Source organism: Geotrypetes seraphini, chromosome 1 (genome assembly GCF_902459505.1).
Source record: "Geotrypetes seraphini chromosome 1, aGeoSer1.1, whole genome shotgun sequence".
Lineage (NCBI taxonomy): Eukaryota > Metazoa > Chordata > Amphibia > Gymnophiona > Dermophiidae > Geotrypetes > Geotrypetes seraphini.
This window is the reverse complement of record NC_047084.1, coordinates 464314916-464341388: the sequence shown is the minus strand read 5'-3', so window position 1 is coordinate 464341388 and position 26473 is coordinate 464314916. Positions and strand designations below refer to the sequence as shown.

The 26473-nt window shown below is 41.3% G+C and overlaps 1 protein-coding gene across 2 annotated transcripts in view; it reads right to left on the bottom strand.

Annotated features, from left to right (window-relative positions):
• LOC117363753 (metabotropic glutamate receptor 6-like) overlaps positions 1–26473 on the bottom strand; it is a 51575-nt gene that overhangs the window by 11154 nt on the left and 13948 nt on the right. The window contains exons 3-6 of one of the 2 annotated variants that reach the window (XM_033952051.1): positions 23644–23779; positions 20326–20480; positions 10615–10755; positions 3677–3877 (exon numbers count right to left, since the gene is read on the bottom strand). In XM_033952051.1, the coding sequence (XP_033807942.1) occupies positions 3677–3877; positions 10615–10755; positions 20326–20480; positions 23644–23779 (633 nt within the window). The remainder of the gene's footprint in view (positions 1–3676; positions 3878–10614; positions 10756–20325; positions 20481–23643; positions 23780–26473) is intronic. The other variant, XM_033952143.1, reaches the window with a different exon arrangement.

Sequence of the window (26473 nt, the reverse complement as noted above, 5' to 3'; positions counted from 1 at the left end):
TCATCTATTCTCTATTTTATTTCTTCATTACTCTACTAATTGTCATTTTTCCAGGTACTTTAGTTAGATTGTGAGCCTTCGGGACAGTAAGGGAATTTCTAAGTACCTATTTTACTTATAATTTTAATGCACCAAAAATAAAAATATTGTCTATTTTTCTGTAAACCGCTTAGAATCCTAACGGAGTTTAGCGGTACATAAGAAATAAATTACATTACATTACATCACTTTTCCATATAATTACCTTGTTTTGCGATAACATTTTTCCCAGCATCCTACTAATTTCTTAATACCATCAGAAAAGGATGTTTTTCGTTAAGCCCACGAAAATATGAAAGTGCGGTAACTTTTTGAAGAACCCTTGTAGCTAGCCTATTGCCATTATAGAATTGGCACTATTGCCATTATAGAATTGGCACTATATATTGCACCTAAAAATTAGGCGCTGATTAGTGCAGCTCTAAGCGCAATTTTATAAAAGTTAGACGCACTTTATAGAATCATGCTTAGCACCGCCTAAGCAGCCTCAGGCTTTGCTAGGCGTCCTAACTTTTAGGCGCACCATATTTATGACAAGGTTTTCTTGGCCTAAATGCGTGTGCCTAACTAAAACCAAAACAGGTGCCTACATACAAAACACGCCCTCAATCCATCCTCTAACTACATCTACTTTGTGATAGGCACCTCGGACTAAGGTCTAGATTTTATAAGCAGTGCCAAGATTGGCATATGCCCACAAACTGTGCTGATCACGTGTCAATCATGCAACAGTACCATTTATAGACTCGCCGCCACGTCACAGATGGGTGCCAGAAATGTAGGCCAGGGTTTTCAAGGCCTACATTTCCGGCGTCTATCTGTGACGAGAATCACAACTATGGAGAGGCACCTACCAATGCCCATGGGTACTTCTGGCGTTTTACCCTTAGGTGCTGATAGGCGCCGTTTGTGGAGGCGCTGTATTAATTTTTTTTCTAATGACCATTTAATTGCTTTTAAATGACAAAATCAATTATCACATCAATTAAAGGCAATTAAACCAATTAAGATATGCAGTGGTAGGGCGGCTACTGATGCATAACTTTTGGCGGCTCTTGTAGAATCCGGGCTTAAGTGCCTGTGTCAAAGTGGTAGGCGCCTATCAACCAATTAGGTGCAATTTATGTCAGCTATGTTATATGTGACCTTATATCTCACCAAATCCTCCAAAGCAGAGTTCGAGGCGGGTTTCAATAGTATTATCGTTACACATAAGAAGACTTACAAAGCAGATTAAAATCAGATTAAACCTCTAACAAAGACATTCTGATACAGAGGGTTCCAGATGACGTACCTTTGCTTAATCTTTTGTAAACCGCATAGAACTTCACGGTATTGCGGTATATAAGCTGTTATTATTATTATTATTATCGCTTCACAGAGGCAGACATACAGTGCAAAATCATAGTCTGTCTAAACCCCTAACCAAGATTTCTGGAAAAGCCATGTTTTTCAGATTTTTTTATTCTCCAAAAACCAGACCTGCTCTCTATTCTCCAGACACCTGAAGGGTTTCGGGCTAACTGAGCCCCTTATACCAAATGTTTGGTTGGAAATTATAAACAGAGTGTTACATCAGTAAGTGGGAACTCATGTGGAAGGTTTTATCCGAGTTCACCAGGGTTCAACACCACCAAATGCACCAACGTGCTTGGCAGACATTACCCTCTCACATCATTTTAAAACACTCTGTGGGCTAATCTAAAAATCTATCATAGTGCAAAAGTTTTTTTTAAAACTGCTTTTTTTCTTTTTCTCTTTAAACTATAAATGAATGCAAAAATTGTTATCAATCGCCCAAAAAACCTGCTGTCTATATGGTGTGGAGAATTAAATTTAAATAGAATTGAAATAAATAAATCAACAATTCAACAGTGCTTTTAAATGGCATTGGTGAAAAAGCTCCTGAGAAATATAAAGCCTGGTGAATTTTAAACCCTTAATAAAATGGATGAAAAACAGGAACTTATCTGCAAACCGCTGTTTGTTATATCATGCGGGGTGCCAACTGATTGCCCTACAGAGCCCCGTTTCGTATCCTTCATCAGGGGCAACCTCAGGGACATCTCCCAAAGCAGTATGGATCAAAAAAATTTTTATATGACATGCTAATTGGCAATTATTGGCGCTGATTAAGTCTATTAAACAATTAACCCCTTTTTTTTACGAATGCATAGCGTGGGTTTTAGCGCCGGCAGCGGCGGTAACTACTCCGACGCTCATAGGAATTCTATGAGTCGGAGCAGTTACCGTAGCAACCGGCGCTCAAACCCGCGCTATGTGTTCGTAAAAGAGGGGGTAAGTTAGGGGCCCACATCAGCTAAGCACACTGATGTAGGCACCAACTTTTCTTTTTGATACGCTTTACTGCTGTTGGCTTTTTTGGCGAACTTGATACACACAGGCATCCCGTTGAGATTCTTCATTTTTTTGTGGCATTTTTTAGCCCCCCTATTTTACCATGGACCCCTGACGAAGGTTTGTCCGAAACACGGACCGTGTCGGGTCCCTTTATTGGTAAAAGGGTTTTATATATTGTGTTCTTGTCATATTAAAATTTGCCTGCATCTTGTACACAGTCTGCAGTTTTGTTTTGGTTGCTCCTGGCTGATTTTTTCTGCAGATCTTTTTTGGACCAACTTTAGGCTCCATTTATAGAATTCCCCAGTAAGTGTGCCACTTTGTGACACCTCCATTTAGAATTGCCCCCTTACTGTATAAAATGCCTATCCTTACCTCTTCCATGAATATGAATATGGAGAAAGGAGGAATACTATCTTTCTGCAACTCATTCGTTCTCTGTCCCTAATTTACTCTGTGTATCTCTTGTTAAATCATTATTTGCTCTTACATTTCTCACTCCTTATAATTGTTTTCTATATCTCTTTTTAACTCATTCTCCTCCTTCTCTCCATAATTTTCTCTCCCTAACTCATTTTCATTGTCTAACTGATCTTTTTATGTATCCATCTCTTCTTTTCACTCTCCTCTTTTTTCATCATTCTCACTTTTTCCCATTGTTTATTTTTCTTCCCTTTTGTCTCACTTTGTTTTCTCCTACTTTTTTAAGTCTATGTAACATCTTTTTTTTATTTTTTTCTCTCTTGTCTCTTTATCCTTTCTTTCTCTTGTGTCTTTATTCCTTTCTTTGTTCCCCTTCCTTCTCTTTTTTTCTTTTATCCTTTCTCCCAATCTCTAACTTCTCTATTTACCTTTCTTGTTTCTCACTGTTTTTTCTTTCAGGTCACATTCTGTCTTCCTCTCTATGACTCTGTTTTCATAACTGTTCTCCCTTCTCTCTCTTGCTTTTTTTCCTTTTCTGTCTTTCTTGTTTATTCTGTTTGTTGTTCTCTTCCCATTTATTTCTTGTCTCATTGTTAGCATCTTTTCCTTTATTTGTTATGTTTTGCCTCAGTCCCAACTTATTGCCCTAATTTATTTTTCCTTTATGTAACTTCTCTTATGCTTATCTCTTTGCAGCTTGCTAATTTCCTTCTCTTTTCCTCATTTTTACATCTTTGTTTTCCTTTCTTCTATCTTTGTAACTTTTACTTCTTCATCTCTGTCCATCTTTTTTCCCTGTTTGTCTCCTTGATCTTTGCCAAAACAACAGAACAAAATGGTACCATGAACCTACCATTGAAGTTGACAGCGAGGATGTACTGCAGGAGCAGGCGCCCATTCATGGGATCCATTCTTTCACAGACTCCTGCAGCACCAGAACAGAGGTCACTGTGCATGTTGTGGAGGGCATGGGCCATGGCATACACTGCATCGATCACGAACTGCACTTTTCCCTCCTGCTCATATGCCGAGTCTTTTCCAATCCTCTCCTCTCCTATCAAAATAGGAAGACTGTGATCAGGTCCGAGTGTCTTTGGTTCTAATCCTGGCTCTGACGCTGATTTCCTAGTAAAATCTAGCTAGAAACCTGTATTTAAGAATATTTCTTTATTTATTTTTGTGTATTTTAATATTTTTTATTGTCTGTTATGAAAAAAAGCTACCAAAAATTACAACAATATAAAAATACAAACATAACAAACACCTCCAAATGACAAGACCTGAGGTTGTGGGTTCAAACCCACACTGCTTCTTGTGACCCTGGGCAAGTCACTTAATCCCCCCATTGCCCCAGGTACATTAGATAAGTTGTGAGCCCACCAGGACAGACAGGGAAAAATGCTTGAGTACCTGAATAAATTCACATAAACCGTTCTGAGCTCCCCTGGGAGAACGGTATAGAAAATTGAATCAATAAATAAAATATTTTTGCAGTTTCCCAAGTTTTTAGACAAAAATTATCCTCTTTTTTTTTTGCTACAACTAACTCATACTATCTTTTGCGGCACACACATTGCTTTATGTTTCAACCGCTCTCCACAGCATCTTTCCCCTCTTGCTAGGCACCTGTGATTTAGCTAGCTCCACCCACTGCCCAATCCCAGAAGGTAATGTCACAACAACCATCAACATATAAGTTTTACCTACCTTTTTGGGGGGGTGATAAAGGATCATGCCCCTCAGTGCACTCCTTTGTGCATCTTGAGGCACCCTGAAGCTGTACCCTTTTCTTGTTGCTGAAATCTGTTTTGTTTTTGCATGTTCGGGTTACCTGGTGCACTATTTATGTAATTCTAAACATAGGTAACTACAGTAACAACCAGCTATGCTTTTTGGACTGATAAAGAACCTCATCAGCCCTATTCATTCTGTGTATCTGATGAAGTGGACTCTAGTCACTGAAAATTCATACCTCAATACACTTGTTAGTGTATAGGTGCTACCTGCCTCTGTCACTTTTGTCACAAAAAAAAAAAAAAACCCCACAAAAGAAACAAAAAAAACAGCGTTTCGTTTCAGTCGGGTGTTTAGGTTCCTGAAGAAGGGCTCCTCCCCGAAACCAGCGCGGTTGAACCTGCTTGCCTGGCGTATTCTTCTTGTGCTTCAGCTATGTTATTTTCCATTTTGCAGATAAGTACATTATTTTTTGTTTTGTATTTTGATTTTTTTGCTCGTATCTTTTTGGGGTTTCAGCTGGCAGGGTTCGTTTAGGGGTCGCTCAGGTTTCATTGGTTTACTCACCTGTTGATTTATTGGTTTGATTGGTGGATATTTTTACTTTGATTTTCAGCACACTCAGGGTGCTCTATGATGGTGTGTGGGTGGGGGTTTATCACCTCTACCTAAAAGTGAAGTGTTGGATATGGACTCCTATCGCTGGTGGTTCACACTGAGAGCACCCTTTATTTTGATACCATTCACATTAGATTGCACGTGGTTTGTGCGGTGTGCATAGTCTGTGACCCTGAGCGCCCCCTTAATGAACCTTGATTTGACTAGGTCTGCCTTCTTTTGTTGTTGCTTATCTGTCACTTTTGTTGCAACAGACTAACATCATTACCCCTCTGAAAGTTTTTATTATTCTATGACTGAATTTCAATCACAGAAACTGACCTCAGATTGGTTCACAACTTATTTTTTGCAAAAGATTGCAGACAGTTGATCATCTATCATATCTTTCCTACTGAAGGTCCAGCAGTTTCCATTGGTTTGGTATATTTTCCATCTTCTTATAAGATCAATACCCTCATTTGACATTCCTTTGGTTTTATCCTTGCAGAAACTATTGGCCACTGTGAAGATTATTACAGCATATCTCCAAATGACCCATACCCTTTCAAACTGATCAAACATCATTTGGTCTTTCTTCTTCTGTTTCTTCACTCACTGGAAGGAGGTACTTATCCTTTGGTGTAAGAAACCAGCTCGGGATAGTTCTGTATGCCAGTGGTTCTTAAACTTGTCCTGGGGGACCCCCCATCTAGATGGGTTTTGAAGACATCCCTAATGAATAAGCAAGAGGCATATTTGCATGCCTGTCACCTCTGTTATATGTAAATCTGCCTCATGCATATTCATTAGGAATATCTTGAAAATCCGACTGGACAGGGGTCCCCTAGGACAGGTTCAAGAACCACTGTTGTATGTGATCTATTTCTAATTTACTGAGAGTGTGGAAAAAAATAATTTCTCTGCTATCACCATGTTTTCTAGAAAAGTATAATATTCTTCACCTTTAGCCAATTTATTTTAGGACAGTGCATAGCACTGAGATGGCCCTTGCATGAAGATGGGACTTTATATGAACATCAAGAAGATCAAAATCATAATTACTGCAAAGAAGAAAGTCTACATAAAGATCAATGAATGAAGAAATAAAAATAAGAGAAAAAGGAAACCGACATGGTTCTCCAAACTACTGGCGGAGAAAATAAAGGCAAAAGAGTTGGCGTTCCTGAAATATTAAAAAACTCAAGAAGATGAGTACAGAAAGGACTACCAGGTGAAACTGAAAGAAGCCAAGAGGGAGATACGTCTGGCGAAAGCGCAGATAGATGAGCAAATGGCTAAAAATGTAAAAAAGGGAGTCAAAATTTTTTTTCAGATATATCAGTGAAAGGAGGAAGATGAAAATGGAATTTCTAAACTAAAAGATGCTAGGAACCGATATGTGAAGAGTGATGAGGAAAAATCAAACGTGCTAAACAAATACTTATGCTCTGTGTTCACGAAGAAAATCCTGGAGAAGGACCGAGATTGTCTGGCAAAGTTACATGGGAAAATGGAGTAGATTCTGCGCCATTCACGGAGGAAAGTGTTTATGACCAACTTAAAAAACTGAAAGTGGACAAAGCGATGGGACCGGACCTGATCCATCCCAGGATACTGAGGGAGCTCAGAGAGGTTCTGGCGGGTCCTATTACAGGCTTGTTCAACAGCTAACAGTAGGTGAGACAACCATGCAACTTCAAATCAGCAAAACGATCCAGAAGGCATTTGCAACCATACGCAACCTAAGGCAAATCCAAAAACACTTCTACAATGAACAATTCAAACTCTTGGTACAAGCACTAATCCTAGGACTCCTGGACTACTGTAACATTCTATACCTGTCATGCCCAACCAACATGCTAAAACAATTACAAACAGTCCAAAATACAGCTCTTAGTATTGAAAGTATTGAAATCGCTGAAAAAATATGACCACCGCTTTCAGAGATTCACACTAGCTCCCAGTACAAGCACACATACAATACAAATTCTACTGCACCCTATTCAAAGCCCTAAATGGACATGGACCAAACTATCTGAGCAACCGCCTAATTGGGAAAAACATATCCAGACCAAGGAGAACTCATGCACAATTTATCCACCTCCCAATCAAAGGTATACAAAGCAAAAAAATATATGACGGACAGCTAAACTAGACCACCACCTCTCCAATCTGCTGACCAACTACAAAACATTCAGGAAAGAACTTAGAAATTTTCTATTCAAGAAATTTGTCAAATGATCTAACTAAACCTGATCAATCCTCCATAGATAAGAACATAAGAACATAAGAAGTTGCCTCCGCTGAGGCAGACCAGAGGTCCATCTCGCCCAGCGGTCCGCTCCCATGGCGGCCCATCAGGCCCATTGCCTGAGCAGTGGTCCCATACTATCCCTATGACCTATCTCTACTCCTATCTGTACCCCTCAATTCCTTTATCCTCTAGGAACCTATCCAAACCTTCTTTGAAGCCTTGTAACGTGTTCCGGCCTATCACAGCCTCTGGAAGCGCGTTCCATGTATCCACCACTCTCTGGGTGAAAAAGAACTTTCTGGCATTTGTTCTAAACCTGTCCCCTTTTAATTTCTCCGAGTGCCCCCTTGTACTTGTGGTTCCCCATAATCTGAAAAATCTGTCCCTGTCTACCTTTTCTATACCCTTCAGGTTCTTGAAGGTTTCTATCATGTCTCCTCTAAGTCTCCGCTTTTCCAGGGAGAACAGCCCCAGCTTTTTCAGTCTGTCAGTATATGAGAGGTTTTCCATACCCTTTATCAGTTTAGTTGCTCTTCTCTGGACTCCCTCAAGTACTGCCATGTCCTTCTTGAGGTACGGTGACCAGTACTGGACACAGTATTCCAGATGTGGGCGCACCATTGTACGATACAGTGGCAGGATGACCTCCTTCGTCCTGGTCGTGATACCCTTCTTAATGATACCCAACATTTTGTTTGCTTTTCTTGAGGCAGTGGCGCACTGTGCCAACGCCTTCAAAGTTGTGTCTACCATCACTCCCAGGTCTCTTTCAAGGTTACTTACCCCTAGCAGTGATCCCCCCATTTTGTAGCTGAACATCGGGTTCTTTTTCCCTTCATGCATGACCTTGCATTTCCCTACGTTAAAGCTCATTTGCCACTTTTTGGCCCATTCTTCTAGTGTCGTTAGGTCCCTTTGCAGATCTTCGCAGTCTTCCATGGTTTCAACCCTGCTGTATCGCATACTACATCTATTAACCATGTATTCTCTCTGGAAATGCCCAGGTCAACTCTTGTTGTAAACCGCCTAGAACTGAAAGGTATTGGCGGGATAGAAGACACCAATGTAATGTAATGTAACAACTTCAGGGACAGCCATGAGTTCCACAGACAACTAAGCAAGCTGGCTAACAGGAACCCACTGGGATTGGCCTGTCAGCTACAGACATAAGTCTGTGTGTTCTCAATGCAGGCAAAGCGAAAGAAATGCTCAGAGCACGAGAATCCCAAAGAAATAAGGACTAAAACCACTGAATAAAATAATAAAATGTGGAGAGCAGAACGAACACACTCCTGTAGGCACTCGTGCAGAAGGGATAAACTGTGGGTGGAGCTAAGGAGCTCAGTGAAGTACAGAGGAGGAACAGAGAAAAATTCGAACTGGATTCCTTCTGCAGATGGCACATGATGGTACACTTGTCTAGAATGTCTCACCTATTGCACTGGAAATTAAATTACATTAATAAATAAATAGTGCCTCCCTCCCCAAGAACACTTCTTTATTAAGAACATCATACCTTACAATAATCACCCTTTTCTATTTATGATAACTTTATATTATGTTTCAGGCATTGTCTCTAAGAATAGATTTTCCTGCCACTGGGAAATGTGATCCAGTTTCTAGAGGAAGACTTTTAGCTCCTTCAGCTCCTAGAGGTGATAGGTTCAAATCCCATGCTGCTTCTTGTGACCCTGGGCAAGTCACTTTATCTAAATACCTGGGCAATGGGGGATTGCGTGTGAGCTCTCCAGGACAGAAAGGGAAAAATGCTTGAGTACTTTTAATGCTTGAGTACTTTTAATCTAAAAATCATCACTCTTAGGCTATAAGTGGTATATAAATACTAAAATGATAGTAATAATCTGAATATTGGCAGTGATGATTTTTAGATTAAAAGTATAAGGACTACAAACTCCACAATGCAATGGGATGCAGGTTCAAAAAAGAGGAATGTCCCAGAAAGTATCCCACAAAAACCTGTGTCACTTGGCACTGGCAATTCTCTAAGCAGTTATCCTTTTCTTTATGGTCTCTTTCAAGCACACCTCCCTGAACCAGAGTGTCAGCATGAAACAGCCTTGCAATAACTGCCACAGTAGGATCTATAGAAAACAGAGAAACACATCTACATGTCACCTGCATCCTGATTCTACCTCCACATGACCCTGTTAGAAGAAGTAAAGAATCAGAGGCAGGGCTTCACACACCTGTCCTGGATATCCCACAGCCAGTCAGGTTTCCAGGATATCCACAATGCATACGAGGGAGACAAGTCTGCACATGCACTGGAGATCCAACAGATGCAAATTTATCTAATGCATATTCATTGCGGAGATCCTGGAAACCTTACTAGTTGTGAGATTCACAAGACATGTTTGGGAAGCCATGCTCTGTGGGTGCTGAGTGCTTCCACTATTGAGTAAGCTCCTTCACTGTATCCAGGGAGGGGGCAATTTGTATAGTATGTGGCACCCCTGAATCACTCTAAAATGTTGGCACCTATGCAGGGGCAGTACTAACCAGATCCAGGGAAAGGAAGCCATGCGCAAAAGATCAGTGTTTCTCAGCCCTCTCCTGGAGGCACATCCAGCCAGTCAAGTTTTCAGGATCAACCACAATGAATACGCATGCTGTTGATTTGTATATCCTGCAGTGACGTAGCAAAGATGGGAGGCACCCGGAGTGGTGGTGCACCCCCCTTCTCTGCCCCTTGCTCCTTCCCCACCCCCTCCTTGCCCCCGCCATGCCCCCTTCCCTTGTACCTCTTTAACTTCACCACCTGCTGCCTGCCTTGGCGCTTCCTCTGTCACTTCCTGGTCAGAGGGAGAGCCGAAGCCGGCATGAGCAAAAAGGTTGGAGCTGCTGCTTGCGCTGGCGAAGAGTTGGAGACATGGGGGGAAAGAAAGGCGTGCGCATGGCGTGGAAGGACCGGGGTGGCGGAGAGGTGCCGTTTCCCCCGAGACAGTGCCCGGGATGGTGTGCTCCCTGCCTTCCCCCCCCTTACTACGCCATATATACCCTGGGTTTCCAATCTATCTCATGCATATTCAGTGTGGTGATCCTGAAACCTTAACTGGTTATGTGTGCCTCCAGAAGAGGTCTGGGAAGCATTGTAATAGACTGCTGGGAAGGTGGTATAGGACCCCTTACCCATCGACTTCTCGAGGGAATGGGTTGCCAAGGATGACAAAGTGCATCGGTGTTACCTGTACATTTTCTGGATGTCTCTTCTGGCTGGGCTCCAGACCGCATGAGCTTGCATTTAAAATCGTCTTCCCAAAACTCAGCAAACCAGATGTTCCTGCGGTTGTTCTCCAGGGAGCGGCTGGTAAAGTACTGGTCAAATCCTAGAGAGGAGAATGAACAGGATTTGAAGGGTGGTAATGAAGCAAAATATCTTATTATTCGTAAAGGCAGTTACCTAGAGAGGGTTTTAAGAGCAGGTCTAGGTACAGTAAAATCTGGCAGCAGAAAGAGGGTGGGGATGGGGGAAGAATGTCCAGAAGTGCCATCTAGTCTACTGTGATTCTAAATAACCTACTTGAGATTTCTTTCAGCCCTGTCTTTCTAGGATATCCGGTACCCACCTCATTCAAATTGCTGTCTAGAGTTCTGGAGGACAATGTTTTTGGGGTAGAAGGAAATGAAGACAAGAATAAGTTTAGTTTATGTTAAATTACACACTGTATTAGAAAGGTTCAGTAATCATAGTTTGAAGGATGGCAGCCAGACTATGAATGGAAAGGATCCTGTCTCATCCAATTCCCATTGGTTACCACCACCTCTCTGAAGGACTTGCGCATTCTGCCACGTATACAGGGAAATTTCCAAATAGCCAAATAGTTTCCAAATAGTTGCAAAGAACACTGACAATTTTTATCATAGATGCTGTAATTTGCAGCAAATTTTCAAAGAGACTACCTAAGTAGATTATTTTTGAAAACTAGCTAGTGCAGTGGTTCCCAACCTGTCTTGAGGACCCCTCTTCAAGTCAGGTTTTCAGGGTATCCACGGCTTCACAAAATCTGGTGTAGTTCCCCTGTTTCGGGATCTGTTAGTCAGGTCGTCCATGCTCTGAGGACTTGCTAACCTGATTGCTCTCAGACAATCCTAGGGCTTCTTTGCCGGTCTGGGTAGGTGTGCACACAAACTCCTATACTTAATCCAGCACTACGCTCCTACCAGGTCTTTTTATCCAGTTGTTAAATAATCAAAATAAATACCGGAACTAATGAGGTTTTTGTCCTAATATCTAGTCTCTCTGGTTCAGCTGAATTAGATAGCAGCTACTCGCCACCAACCTGGCTTGGTTGGTTTCTAGGTAGTTATAACCTATTGGTACTAAACTGACTACCTCATGGTCTGCGGAGTTGCTATGAAATGCTCACATTCTCTGTCCTCTTGTCATTTTCTCTCATTACCTCTCCTCGTGTTTTTGGTCTTCAGGGAGAAAAAGATGGGTTGTACTCTGTGCTGCCCCACCCAAACTGACACCTACCATTGAGAATTATTTTTTTTTTTTTTAACAGATAAAGATCATTAGGCCAATCTAATCTTTGCCATTTCACAACTGGTAGAGTAACGTTTCAATTTTCAAGTTTTATATAAAATTTGATGCAAACACTTATAAAAAAATTCTAAGCGATGTACATTACTAAAAGTGGGTACATATAAAACTTGACTCACGAGGATCAGGGAAAGGGAATAGAACTACAATATATTATAGAAAAGGAGAACATATAAAGGGTAGTACATTTAGGAAGGGGTTGGAGTAGCTGAGAATAGAGCTGTATGCAGGAGATTTGAGCGGAATATGAGTTTAGTTGCCTGTATCTGAAGACATTAGTTTTCCAAGGCATCCCTATAAAGCAGGGGTGTCAAAGTCCATTCTTGAGGGCCACAATCTAGTCGGGTTGTCAGGATTTTCCCAATGAATATGCATGAGATCTATTAGCATACAATGTAAGCAGTGCATGCAAATAGATCTCATGCATATTCATTGTGGAAATCCTGAAAACCCGACTGGATTGCGGCCCTCAGGAAGGAACTTTGACACCCCTGCTATAAAGGAAACTTTTCAGGGAACCCTTAAACCAGTGGTTCCCAAACCTGTCCTGGGGGACCCCCAGCCAATCAGGTTTTCAAGATATCCCTAATGAATATGCATGAGAGAGATTTGCATATAATGGAAGTGACAGGTATGCAAATCTTTCTCATGCATATTCATTAGGGATATCTTGAAAACCTGACTGGCTGGGGCTCCCCCAGGACAGGTTTGGGAACCACTGCCTTAAACCTAATTAATACTGTTTCTTCCCTAAGATAGACTGGTAAGGAATTTCAGAGTTGGGGAGCTGTAATTGAGACGATGTCAGTATGTTGGGTACTAATGACCTTTAAGGAAGGGATACAGAGGAGATGTTGTTCAATAGAACTTAGGGCCTCTTCTATCAAACTGCGTTAGCAATTTTTAGCGCAGAGAGCTGAGCTGCTCCCGACGCTCATAGCGCAGTTTGATAGAAGAGGCCCTAGTGTCCTGGATGGAGAATAGGGTATAAGAAACCTGTCTAAAAATGTGGGTTAATGTTTTTGTTTATTGACTTTAGATACTGCAGTTACCAAATTAGGATCAGAGCAGTTTACACCAAATAATATAAAAAGTCATAGAATGAAAGAAAGGACCACCAAAGTTTGGATAGAAAAGAAGACACTCAATCATATGAGATCTAACAATGCACATTTCAAAAAAAAAAAAAAGAAAGGAAAACCCAATACCTTTCTGTGGTATATCACCAGCCCCCGGCTGATCATTTGGCTCAATCTTATTCAAAGAGGTGTGCAAAGTCAGATTAGAAAAGTGATCACAGGGGGCGTGGCCTGATCGCCGCGGAGACAACACGCATGGCATAACAGCTCTTCACACCCGCACCAAAAAACAAGCTAAATCGTGCTTTTTCCCCTTATAATTTTTCTACCGCTGGGGATATCTTGCCGCCGGTACCTCCATGTCGCCTCCAAAACCGGCGAAAAACGACCCGAATTCGCCCGCGCCACTCAGCAGTAAGAGGCCCAAACCCGACCCGAGCACACTGGAGAAAATGGCGCCGAAGGGCGACGAGGCCTCATTAGATCTGCTCCTCAAGGAAATGAGATCAATCTGGGGGATTATACAGGAGCAGGTCGAAGAAACCAAGCTTCTGAGAGGAGAGATTGAAGCACTGAACTCTCAATTTGTGGACGCACGTCACCGTTTAGACGCCCTGGAAGAAAAAACGGCTGCCATACCATCCATACAAGAGACGGTAAATAAACATGATAAAACTATCCTTACCTTACAGAGAGACCTCGAAGATATTTCTAATCGTAGCAGGAGATCTAATCTACGAATTATTGGGCTGCCTGAATCGTCAGAGGGCTCTGACATGATTTCCTTTCTCTCTGCGTTCCTGCCTACTACTCTGGGGCTTGTCTTTTCACCTCCACTGGAAATAGAGCGTGCTCACCGCGTGCCATCTCATCTCTCTGCACATGCCTCTTCTCCCAGACCTATAGTGGCTAAACTGCTCAGATTCCAGCACACGCTGCAAATTCTTACAGCAGCTAAATCTAAACCCCAATTGCTCCACCAAGGCAGGAAGTTCTTCATTGTTCCAGATTTGGCTAAATCTACTGCCTTGAAGAGAAATGCTTTCTTATCTCACCGACAAGATCTTAAAGACATTGGAGCTAAATATGGTCTTATGTACCCAGCGAGGATGAAAGTAACATACAACAACCGCACTACTTCCTACACTGAGCCTGAGGATCTGGCAGCATTCCTGGATTCTTTATAAATGCGCTGATATGCTGTCAGAAAAGGGCACTGATTATTTTGTCTGTTTCTCTTCTGTTGATGTGAAATGAAATGCATATATCATGTTGTATGTTTTACTATGTATAAGGTTAAGCACACCAATCTCATGTTTTCTGTTATTGAGTGGGTGTGGATTTTGCTAGTTGTTCCATATGTGTTACTCCTCCGTGCTCACAGGAGCACCCTTAAACTGTTTTAAAATATGCATGATAGTGTGGTCCCTCTTTTTTCTGACCATACATTATGCTGACATTACTAGCTCCTTTTCTCTTATTCCCATGCTTTTTCTATCTCTCTTCTCGGACAGGAGTGTTTACCTGATCTTATGGTTATATCATTTATTTTCTCTGGACAGAGGTGATATAACATAGATTATGGCTGATTTACATGTTTTCTCCTTTAATGTGAATGGTCTGAATCATCCCATTAAAAGGAAAAAGATAGCTAATTATGTGTCCAACAAACACCCTGATGTGATTTATTTGCAGGAAACCCACCTCCCGCCCGCTGCTGCCTCGAAATTTCAATTAAAGGGATTTTCCACTCACCTATATTCCCCTGCAACTCATAGAAAGAAAAATGGTGTATCAATACTCCACAGTGATAAGCTTTCTCCTGTTGTTCATTCTTTCAAAACAGATACGGATGGAAGGTGGTGTTTGGTGCATGCTGCGGTGCACTCAATAGATTTTGTGTTTCTTAATATCTACGCTCCTGTCCAAGACCATCCGGATTTTTTCAAAGAGCTTCAGCTGGCGCTGGTTGAATATGGTTCTTGTTCTCTGATATTGGGAGGAGATTTTAATCAAATTCAAGACATATATATTGATAGATCATCTTCTTGCAAACCCTCCAAATCCAGGTCTTTCACAGCTCTTCATGCTTTAAAAGATGCCTTCTCCCTTGTTGATCCTTGGCGTTTGCTTCACCCTAAGGGCAGAGAATACACACATTTTTCACCGCCACATAACACCTATTCGAGAATCGATTTCTTTCTCTTGTCCTCCTCTCTCATTCAAGATCTCACTGATACTATTATACATCCAATCTCTCTTACGGATCATGCTGCTATCTCTTTATATGTATCCATCTCTGCCCCACGTAAAGAATCTCCTTCTTGGCGACTAAATAATGCCTTGCTCCTAGACGAGGAAATTGTCGAAAAAATTAACTCTTTCACTGTGGAGTTTTTTGAAATAAATTCTAAGGATCCTGAAGTATGTCCTTCCATTGTTTGGGAGGCATATAAAGCAACCCTCAGAGGTGAATTGATCAAAATTGCCTCCTGGAAAAAGAAACAGTCCATGCGAAAAGAAAAAGAACTAGAAAGTTCTATCAAAGCTTTAGAATTACAACTTATGTCTAATCACCTACATGACCCGGCTATTTTCCAACGTATCCAAAATCTTAAGTATGAATATAACACTTTGGTTTCATGTACAGCCCGACGTGACATCTTTATTTCAACTTCTGGTCATTATATGGGAGATAATCTTATGGGTTGCCCTTTGGCCAGATACCTTAAAGCCAAATCCAAAAGATTACATATCGCGGCTATTCAGGATCCATCAGGCCATCTAGTCAAAACCAGATCTTTAATTTCCTCTCAATTTGAAAATTTTTATGCTACCTTATACCAATCCGAATTTTCTGCTCCTGAATCGGGTATAGATTCCTTCCTTACCTCCTTAACTCATCCGACCGTATCGGACTCTGTTAAATTGGAATTAGATTCTCCGATAACTATATCAGAAATTGAAGCTGCCATATCTTCCCTACCCGCTGGGAAAGCCCCAGGCCCGGACGGTTTTACCAACGAGTTCTTTAAACAATTCCGCACTCTCTTAGCTCCCCATCTTCTCACATATTATGATTTCCTCCACTCCACTCCGGACAAACAATTCAACTTCACTGAGGCCACTATTGTAGTAATCCCTAAACCCGATAGGGACTCCACCTTGGTTAAAAACTTCCGCCCTATCTCTCTTCTTAATTTGGATTACAAGATAATGGCAAAACTGCTTGCATTACGACTTACCAAGGTGATTCCGTCTCTTATACATAAAGATCAAACAGGGTTCATTAAACAAAGATATATAGGAGATAATCTACGTCTCTTTCATCATGTTAATGCCCATGCTAAAACAATGTCAGACCCTGTAATAGGCCTAGCTATTGATGCTGAAAAAGCCTTTGACCGGGTGGAGTGGCCTTTTCTATTCCGTGTCTTGAAGTGGTATAATTTTGGCCCATTCTTCACAGAATGGATAGAAACACTGTATCGCCAACCCACAGCTCGTATTCTGATTAACAATTCTCTATCTAATAAATTTTCCCTACATAGAGGCACTCGACAGGGCTGTCCTCTTTCGCCATTGCTATTTAATTTAGCGTTGGAGCCCCTCCTTTCAGCTATCCGACAATGCCCCTTAATTAAAGGCATTCCCTCCTCTGATCGAGATTTCAAGTTAGCAGCTTATGCTGATGATGTTTTACTTTTTCTTAGGAACCCTCTAGTCTCTCTTCCTCACCTTATTCATATCGTCACTTAGTATTCTGTCCTTTCCGGTTACTCTGTCAATTGGGAGAAATCGGAGATCTTTCCTTTGAATGATCATATGATCATATTCTTCCCTCAGATCTGGCTCACTTTCCTTTCTCATGGTCGCACGAAGCTGTGAAATACTTGGGGATTTTAATACATAAAGATCCAATTCATGCTCAAGAACTTAATATATCTAAAATTACATTACATTACATTACATTAGGGATTTCTATTCCGCCATTACCTTGCGGTTCAAGGCGGATTACAAAAGGTTAATTTAGAAATACAGAGTTACATTGATTGGCTAGATAGGTAAGTTGTAGATTTTATAAACATTAACGGGTTGTTGAGGGTGAGGTGGTTTGTAAGAGAATTAATAGTTGGTTATAGTGGAGGTTCTTTGGTTGTTGTTAGTGCAGTAATGGGTAGATCAGATGTCGGTTTTAGAGTTACTAAGAGGTCGTGATGTTAATGCTGCTTCAGGAATTTCTTGAAAAGTGTGGTTTTTATTTCTTTTCTGAACGTCCTATAGTCTGGAGTGGTCATCAGAAGGTTGGAGATCTGGTTGTCCAGCCTTGCGGCTTGAGTGGCTAGGAGGCCGTCGTGTAGTTTTGTTCTTTTTACTTCTTTGATTGGGGGGGGTATGAAAGGGGAGTGTGTTTTTCTGTGTCTGGTAGTGGGTGCTTGGATGAGGCGATTATTCAAGTATGATGGGCTGTCTCCGTGTAGGGTTTTAAATAGTATGCAGTAGAATTTGAATTGGATTCTTTCTTGGATTGGAAGCCAATGTGAGTTGATGAAGGCTTCAGTGATGTGGTCGTGTTTTCTCAATGAGTAGATGAGTCTCAAAGCTGTATTTTGGATTGTTTGGAGTTGTTTAATCGTGGTTACAGGGCAAGGAAGGAAGAGGATGTTGCAGTAGTCCAATATACCTAGTATTAGTGATTGTACTATAAGTTGGAATTGTGTTCTTTCAAAGAATTTTCGGACTTGTCTCAGATTTCTCATGACAGCGAATGATTTCTGAATTGTTTTATTTATTTGCGGTTGCATAGTGCAGCATCTGTCTATGGTCATGCCAAGTAGTATTTAGTTCTAAATACTACATCTCACTGGTCCCCACTTTTTCTATCTTGGTGGGGTAGAATAGCCTCCATCAAAATGACCCTGGCCTCTCAAATTAATTACACTCTCTCTATGTTTCCTCTTCTATGCCGGAAGTCATTTTTTCATTGGCTAAATAGGAAAATTTCTGAATTCATTTGGAACAAGAAAAAACCTCGCATTGCTCTCGCCAAGCTGAAAGCCTCTAAGATTAACGGAGGTCTAAATTTACCAGATTTCTATCATTTTTATATTGCTTCATTAGCCAAATATGGAGCTTACTGGCTCATCGACTCTTCTCCCCAGGATCCACCAGCCTGGCTTGAAATGGAACGTTTTTATGTGCACCACTACACGTCTCCTCCCTATTAACGATATCAGTACCTAGACACCTGAGAAAATACTCTTTGTTGAGTTCAACGCAGCATGCCCTTCATCTCCTGGATACAATGGCTGAGATCTCGGTTTATAATAGTCCACTCATGTCCCTTTGGAATAATCCCAAAATCCAAAACAATGGCAAGTCCCTTTCATGGAAACGGTGGCAGCGGGCGGGTCTATGGTTTTCTCACCAACTGTCTACTTCCGTTTCCTCTGTTCCTTTTGATGTACTTTGCTCTACATACTCGTTGCCTCCCTCTACTTATTCACAATGGCTCTCACTCACCGGGGTGTTATCCTCTGTGCATATACGCTTTGACTTCATGTCATCTATTCACACTATTCGTCACTAGTCTGCACTGACTCTACTGAAAGGCAAAGCGACATCTCTCTTTTACAAAGTTTTAAGAGATTACTCCTATACTTTCTCATTCCATTCCATGAAACACTGGGACTCTATACTTACTACTCCGCTCTCTGACATTGATTGGGAACTTTTCTGGTCTTCAACAAATCGTCCGCTTTTGTCCTCTAGAGTCTCACAATCTATGTTCTTTATTATGTGGCATGCAGTATGGACCCCATTTCGCATGTGGAAAGCCAACTTAAAACAAGACTCTATTTGTTGGAACTGTTTGAAAGAAGCTGGAACTCTTGACCATATGCTTTTTCACTGTGCTCTGGTCCGTTCCTTTTGGACTCGCATCTGGGATACCATACAAGCTATTACTAATTGCTCGGATGAGATCTCTATAGACATTGTAATTCTTCGCTCCCAACATCCCTGTTTCGCACAATCGAACTGTCCTCCTAAACTCATCGATACCATGTTTGTGACTGCTCTCATGCATATTCTAAAAAATTGGAAATCATCTTCGTTACTGGACTATACTTTTTGGTATAGCAAGTGGAATTCTCTGAGTATTCGAATCTTATGCATATGAGAAGAAAACTGTATCTCGAATTTCCATGAACTTAAAGCGTAACAAATCACCTTGGTCATTCCTAGATTCATATGTACGCTCTGTTTTGTAGACACTCCTGTCTTCCTCCTTTTCTTCTGTCTTCCTTTTCTTCTCTTTTCTTTCCTTCTTTCTTTTCTTCCTATCTTACTTTCTTTCTTTCCTTTTTCCTTTCTTTTCTTGCTCTCTCTCACCTTTTTCTTGTATACTCTTCATAAGCAGTTCCAGTACTCTGAACCTTTTTTAAGGTTTTGGTCCTCTACAGTTGAATATAGTTATGCATGTTCTTTGTACTGAAGGCTTTATTTTGATTCTATGTATTTGAACTGCTTCTTGTATATTTTTTCTTTTGAAATACTCAATAAATATTATTGAACTAAAAAAAAAAGAAAAGTGATCACAGTACTATGGATGAGGATTTAAAACAGCAGCACATTTTAAACCAAACAGAGAAAATATATTTTCACTCGACACACTGGGGGACATGGTAAAAGAAGTAAGCATAGCTGGGTTAAAATTAAAAAAAATGTTTAAAGAAGTTCCTGGGGGAAACACCATAAACCAATTTTAACTGGGTAGACTTGGGAAAACCATTGCATATCCCTGGGGTTAACAGCATAAAATCTATCTACTCTTTGAGATCCTACCAGGTACTTGTTACCTGGATTAGCCATTCTTAGAAACAAAATACTTGGTTTGATGGATCTTTGGTCAAACCCAGTATGGCTTTTCATTTGTTCTTATGATGATAGTAGGTAAATGCTATCAATTCCTACTTTATTAGATCCCAGCAGTGGGTTGTGATCTGAGCTTTGAAAACAACTGTTCTAGGGCTACATCACTGTAGAGAAAGACTGAGCCAGTCCTGGTTTTACTCACATTTCATGCATGAATTTGTAGTTCAGTTTAATCCCCCCTCCAAAAAAAAACAAACCACAAAAAATCCAGGAGCTAAAGGCCCATGCAGGCAATACACAGGAAACTACGGCTGGTTCCACCATTCCATACTGAGAAGGAACCATCTACCACTTTTCCTCCAGTCCTCCTTACTCTTATCTTTTCACCCGCTCACCTTCGATAGAGGCCCGCTTGGGAAGAATGGTCACTGCACCTTCTGCCACCTCTTCCTGATTCAGGATGGGGGAGGTCTTAGAACCCCAGCTGTCAGAGCCCACCCAAAGGAAGTGGCCTGTCTCGTTGGCTCTATGAGCTGCTTCCAGCACTCGTCTGGAAGACAATAAACAGAGAGGCCATTCAGATGTTAGCAGGAGACTGCAGAGCTAGGGCAGATATAACAGGGTTAAACAGCAAGTGAGAGTTGGCATAATGTAATCTAGTTGCCCTGTTAGTCTACTTGAATGCACAGATATACAGTGAGGAGCAAAAGTTTGTGAACACCACTATTCTGTGCAAATTTCAGTGCAAGAAACACTCAGAGGTCCAAACAAACAATCCAAGAAACATTTTTTTGACTAGTCCAAAATTAATACAAATAAGTAAATTTTGTGGCTGTTAAAGCCTTTTTTCAGTATTTTGAGTGTTGTCCTTTGTTGTCGAGTACAGCTTGGATTCGGGCAGTATTCCGGTGTGATCTGAGTTGTCCACACCTGTTTTATTTTGTTCTCCAGATCTTCTAGTGAAGTTGGATGAATGTCAGCCACAGCTCTCTTCATTATCACCCATGCATTCTCGATTGGATTGAGATCGGGAGAGTTTCCAGGCCAGGGAGCCAGTAAATGATATCCAGATGACGCTATCCATGCTTTAACTGCTTTAGTTGAATGGCATGGTGCTCCATCATGCTGAAAATGATTGGTACCGTGTATGGGCATGAATATTGGTAACTTGTCTTTCAGAACCTGCTGGTAAACTGGTCCCATCATGGTTGTGTTTCTAGGCGAGATTCCAGCTCGCCCATGTGCTGAAATTGTACCCCAAACCATCACTTTTCCACACTGCTTTACTGTAGGCACCACATTTTGCATTGTACCTTTGTTTTGCAGGTCTCCAAACCCTCCCAGTGTAATTCTTAAACTGAGTGAAGGTGGCTTCATCACTAAACATCACTTTCTCCCAATCTGCAGACTTCTAGCTTCTGTGCTGCAAAACTGAAGACAATCGGAAATGTTCTTGGCAGACAAAGAAGGTTTTTTTTTACTGGACGACATGACTTCAGACCACCATCAAACAATCTACGACAAATTGCCCATCTGCTCAGGTTCTGAAGGTAAGATGGTATGCGAGAACGGAGTCGGGTGGCATTGATACGAGGAGATAACTTTGCAGTCATTACAATTTTCCGATCATCCCGGCTGGTTGATGCACCAAGGATGACCGCTCTGTTGCCTGGAACGAAAGGATCCAGTATCTTTCACATGTTCAAGCATAGCATGCACCACTCCAAGTGAAATTTTTGTTTTGTAAAGTAGTAACCTGTGCCCAGGTTTCAGGACTGGGGGTGGGTCTAGGGGGTCACCCTAACTTATTAAAGCTAAAAATATAACAAAAAAATAGGTGATACTTCTTATTGGGCTATGTGGTAATGTGAGTGAGGGCAGACATTTATGTATCCACCATTTACACTAAAGTGGTCACGTCTAGAGTCTGGTGCATACTTATAGGCTTACACTAGTATTCTATAACAGACTTGGCACATAACTCTGCCATTACAGAATACTAGCTTAGTGTCCAGTTTTTGGTGCTTTACTTTTAGCTTTGATGGAGAATTCAGTAGATGGAACCTAAGCACAATACTGGGCAGAGCTTTGAGTTCTGGCCTAGAAATAGCTAAGAAGGAAAATTTAAATTAAACCAGTAATTTAAAGAGAGGGTAACATTGGGCAGACTGGATGGACCATTCGGGTCTTTATCTGCCATCATCTACCATGTTACTAGTTATAGAATTTACTCCTTTATTTGTAATTTCCTACCACATTTTGTTGAGTTGCAAAAAATAAACAAAATGAGAAGGAACCAAGTTTGAAAAAAGATTAAAGAATGGGGCAGATATTGCACATGTGTAACATGCACAGCATCTGTGCCCATTAAAAAAAGGGGAAAAAAAAGGTTTCCTGCCCTAAACAGCTGAATAGCAAGAGGCTTTCCCCTGCCAGCTCTACACAGAGAGTGATGAATCGGATGTGAGAGTCAGGGATTATGACGCTCCTCCGCGTGAAACATTTGCATGCAAACTCTTTAGTGCATTAATAGCTCTTTTTGAATCAGCCAAAAATCGGATTGGAGCAGTCTTACAATCCTCTTTAGTGCATCTGAGTCCAAGATAATAGTTGGGAGGAAACAATACCTCAGTAATGACAATGAAAGTTTAAGATGCAAACTTTGAAACTATCAAGGCCTAGTCTTCATTTGACAAACAACTATTAGTAGTGGCGTAGCAAGGATAAGTGGTTCCCCCCAATCCTTCTTCATTGCTCCCCCCCTACTCCCTCCCATACCTCTCTAACTCTTCGCCAGCACGAACAGCATCTCCAACCTGCTGCCCATGCTGACCTCTTCTCTCCCTCTGATGTCACTTCCTGGTTCTGCAACCAGGAAGTGACTTCAGAGAGAGAGAGCCAAGGCCGGCGCAAGCAGCAGGCTGGAGATTGCTGCTTGCACCAGTGAAAAATTAAAGGGGTATGGAGGGGGGAAGGGAAGGGAAGGTGCTCACATAGCGGGGGGAGGGGGTGCGGAGTGGAGAAGTTCCAGTGTCCCCACCAAGACTACAGTTACCAGATTTTACTACTGTAAAATCCGGACCCATAGCCCTGCCCCATTCCACCCAGTCCCAGCAGCATTATCCAGTTAAATGCTGCTGAAAATGCTCTGTTAGCCCCAGACAGATGATTTAAATGGTCAGGAGTCTCTTCTGCCCTGTTCCCTCTAAGCTTAGTGGGCATCCTCCACCTAGTGCCGGGTAGGGTGCTGTTTCACTATTACATTTTCAATAGTAAGGGACAGACAAGCTCTGCAGGACTCCAGGGAACCTGCCTGTCTCTAGTGAAACACAGTATTGAAGCAGCACCCTCCCCCCCCCTCCACACACACACACACACACACTGGCAACAATGCAGTTGGAGGACTCCTTCTTAGCTAGAGGAAACAGTGCTGGCTGTTCATATCGTTTTGACTATCGATCCCCAAGACTACTGGTCTTAGCAGACAGTGGAAAGGTAAAACTAAGATTGTTTCAACTTGTCTTAGCTGAAAACTGATTGTTATCAAAAGAGAAAGCCCTAGATTAGCCAGTCATCAATCAAGTGGATATTATGACAAACATTTTTTCTTGAAATAAAGGTGAGTTTTCCTGGCAGCCATGCAAGCTCAAGGCACAATGCCCAGTGCATGGAGCCATTTTCCCTCTACAGTATCCTGGGTCTCCTGCACTCACTTGATGTCATCCTCGTTGGCAAAGATGATGATTGCACGTGCACTAGAGGTCTCGAGCAGGCGCTTGATCACCTTGTCAAACTCCCCAGGCCTGGGATCTCGTGGGATTTTGAGGGACTGCGCGATACAGACACCTCCTGAAGGGCAAACATAAAGAGCAATTGCTGAAAACAGAAACAATAACACAAGCCAACAACATTAAAAAAATTATTGGTGCCTTGTTTTTTTTTACCTGTTCCTGGGGTTATTTGGGAGCGCTGATTCAGAAAATTGCATTGGGATGGACCACATCAGCTCTAGTTTCTTACATATGATGGCTACACAGAGTATCTTTGCTTTTTATGCCTTTAGAATAGTAGGGCCAAACATGAACATTGTGCAAAAAAAGATTGGTCTCTGAGGGAATATATGGTGGTTGGAGGACAAAATATAATCAATGAACCTTTGGTAGCATGGGATAAAATCATACTGCCACCACTACATATAAAGCTAGGCCTGATGATACAATTTGTAAAGGCTTTGCATAAAAACGATTCGTGCACTGAATACGTAGTGGATGGACAAGTCTGATCTTCGTTTGGAGTGTTACCTCCTTGCCTTTGAATACTTTGTTGAAAGTCTTCATTGAAGAGCAACCAAGTGCTATTCTGCGGAGTATTTCCTCCCTGCTTCTTTGTTTACAAAAGAGCCCAAGAGATTAAAATCCTTTACGACTTCTATTCTATCACCTTCAAGCTCAGAATCTTCATTATTTTCCGTGTTCATGATCTTCATCTTGTTTATGTTCCGTTCTAATCCCATGTTATGACTTTCAGCTTTGACTTTTCTTAGTAGAAACAGCATGTCTTCTTTGCTGCTAGTGATGAGCGTTGTATCATCTGCATAGGGAAGGCTGTTTATATTTCAACCACCAACTTTGAAACTGACACTCTCTTCTTCCAAATTTGCTTTTCTGAAGATGGTTTCACCATAAGGTTGAACAGATAAGGTGACAAGATGCATCCTTGCCTGACGCCATGTTTTATTGAAAACCAATCAGTGTTGCCGAATTCAGTTCTCACTGCAGCTTCTTGATTTTCATATAGTCAGCCAAGTTATGTGTTTGAGTATTTCTATTTGCACTAGAGTTCTTATGAGACCTTCAGGAGAGTATTGAAAACTTATTTTTGACAAATATGTACAACTGTACTTTTCATGTTGATATTTTGATGTAATATTCGCTATTTTACAGTTTTCTTTTATTGTAAACCGCACTGAACCATGAGGTACTGCAGTATAAAAATAAAGCTATTATTATTATTTCTTCTACCCTAATCTCCCCAACCCTGAGATGTCCTGTCTATCTGTCCAAATTAGATTGTAAGCTCTTTGAAGCAGGGACCTTCTATTGAATGTTAAATGTACAGCGCTGCGTATGCCTTTCAGTGCTATAGAAATGATAAGTAGTACTTAATGAAGCGTTATTGACACATGATCAGCAGCCATTGAAAAAGCTCCTCAATGTGTGCCTACACTGCAGGTGTGGACATTTACATCTGCCCCAGCGCAGGTCCATGGCAATATTTGTCAGGAATGTGTGTCTCGTATTTTATATCAATGAGCACTCTGACTACTCTGACTTCATACATGTGATACCCACAGGCCATGCAGAAAGGGTCAGATTCTGTAAATGGCATTGTTAGCAGCGGCCGCCTAAAAATGGCTGCTGATCACGTGTCAATAACGCATCAGCACCATTTACAGAATCGCAACTTTCATCAAAGGTAGGTGCCGGAAATATAGGCCAGAGTTTAAAAGGACTACATTTCCGGCACCTATCTTTGACGAGAATCGTATCTATGGAGGTGCCTTAGAATGCCTAAGGTCTTTTCTGGTGTTAACTACGCCGACTTTGACCTTAGGTGTTCTAAGGCGCCTCCATAGATGTGATGAAGGCTCCATTCTTATAGGCACTGGTGGGCACCTACATTTTATTTTTTAAATATTTTTAAACCTTTTAAAATGGCTTTTACTAATTAAGGGGTCCTTTTACTAAGGCGTGCTGATTTAGCGTGCGCTGACCGATTTTGCGTGCGCTACAGATTAGCGTGGGCTAAATGCTAAAGTACCCATTGAATATAATGGGCGCTTTAACATTCAGTGCGCACTAAATCGGTTAGCATGCCTTAGTAAAAGGACCCCTAAGTTAGGTGCCTAACTTAAGGCGCCATTTATAGACTACGAACTCAAGTGACTTCCCTTATCAACAAACAGTATTGACATTTCTGTGCAATTTCCATACACATGCAGGGTGAGAGGGAAGGAGGAGTGTATTGTATTATTTTACCTAAGGGGAGGATATTGAAATAGTATATACATTTGTGTTACTGATTAATCCACGGGTGGGTGGTGGGTGGGATATAATCATTGATTTTGAATATCTGAATGTTGAATGTGCTTTTCTTGACTTGTTATATGTTTTTATTCCTGTGTGTTGCACTGTTAATATTTGAAAATTAATAAAGATTTAAAAAAAAAAAATAACAGTATTGACATTAATCTTAAATTAAATGCCATAAGAGTATAAAGTTTCTCTGTTCCTTATGTGGCAGTAGAGTGAATCTGGATAAAATAAAAGAGGGCCACCCTCAAATGTTTGCCAGGGCTCCATAAGAGATTACAGCAACCCTGAGGGAAAGGATGGAGTTCAGAGTAATGCCGGTTCTTTTTTTCCTAGAAAAAATGACCCATGGAGAAAGCAAGCATGAATTTTGTTAGGCAATAAATGAAGCAAATAATATAAGAGGAGGCGATAGACAACGTAGGCTTCATCAAAAGGAATCCCGATGGAT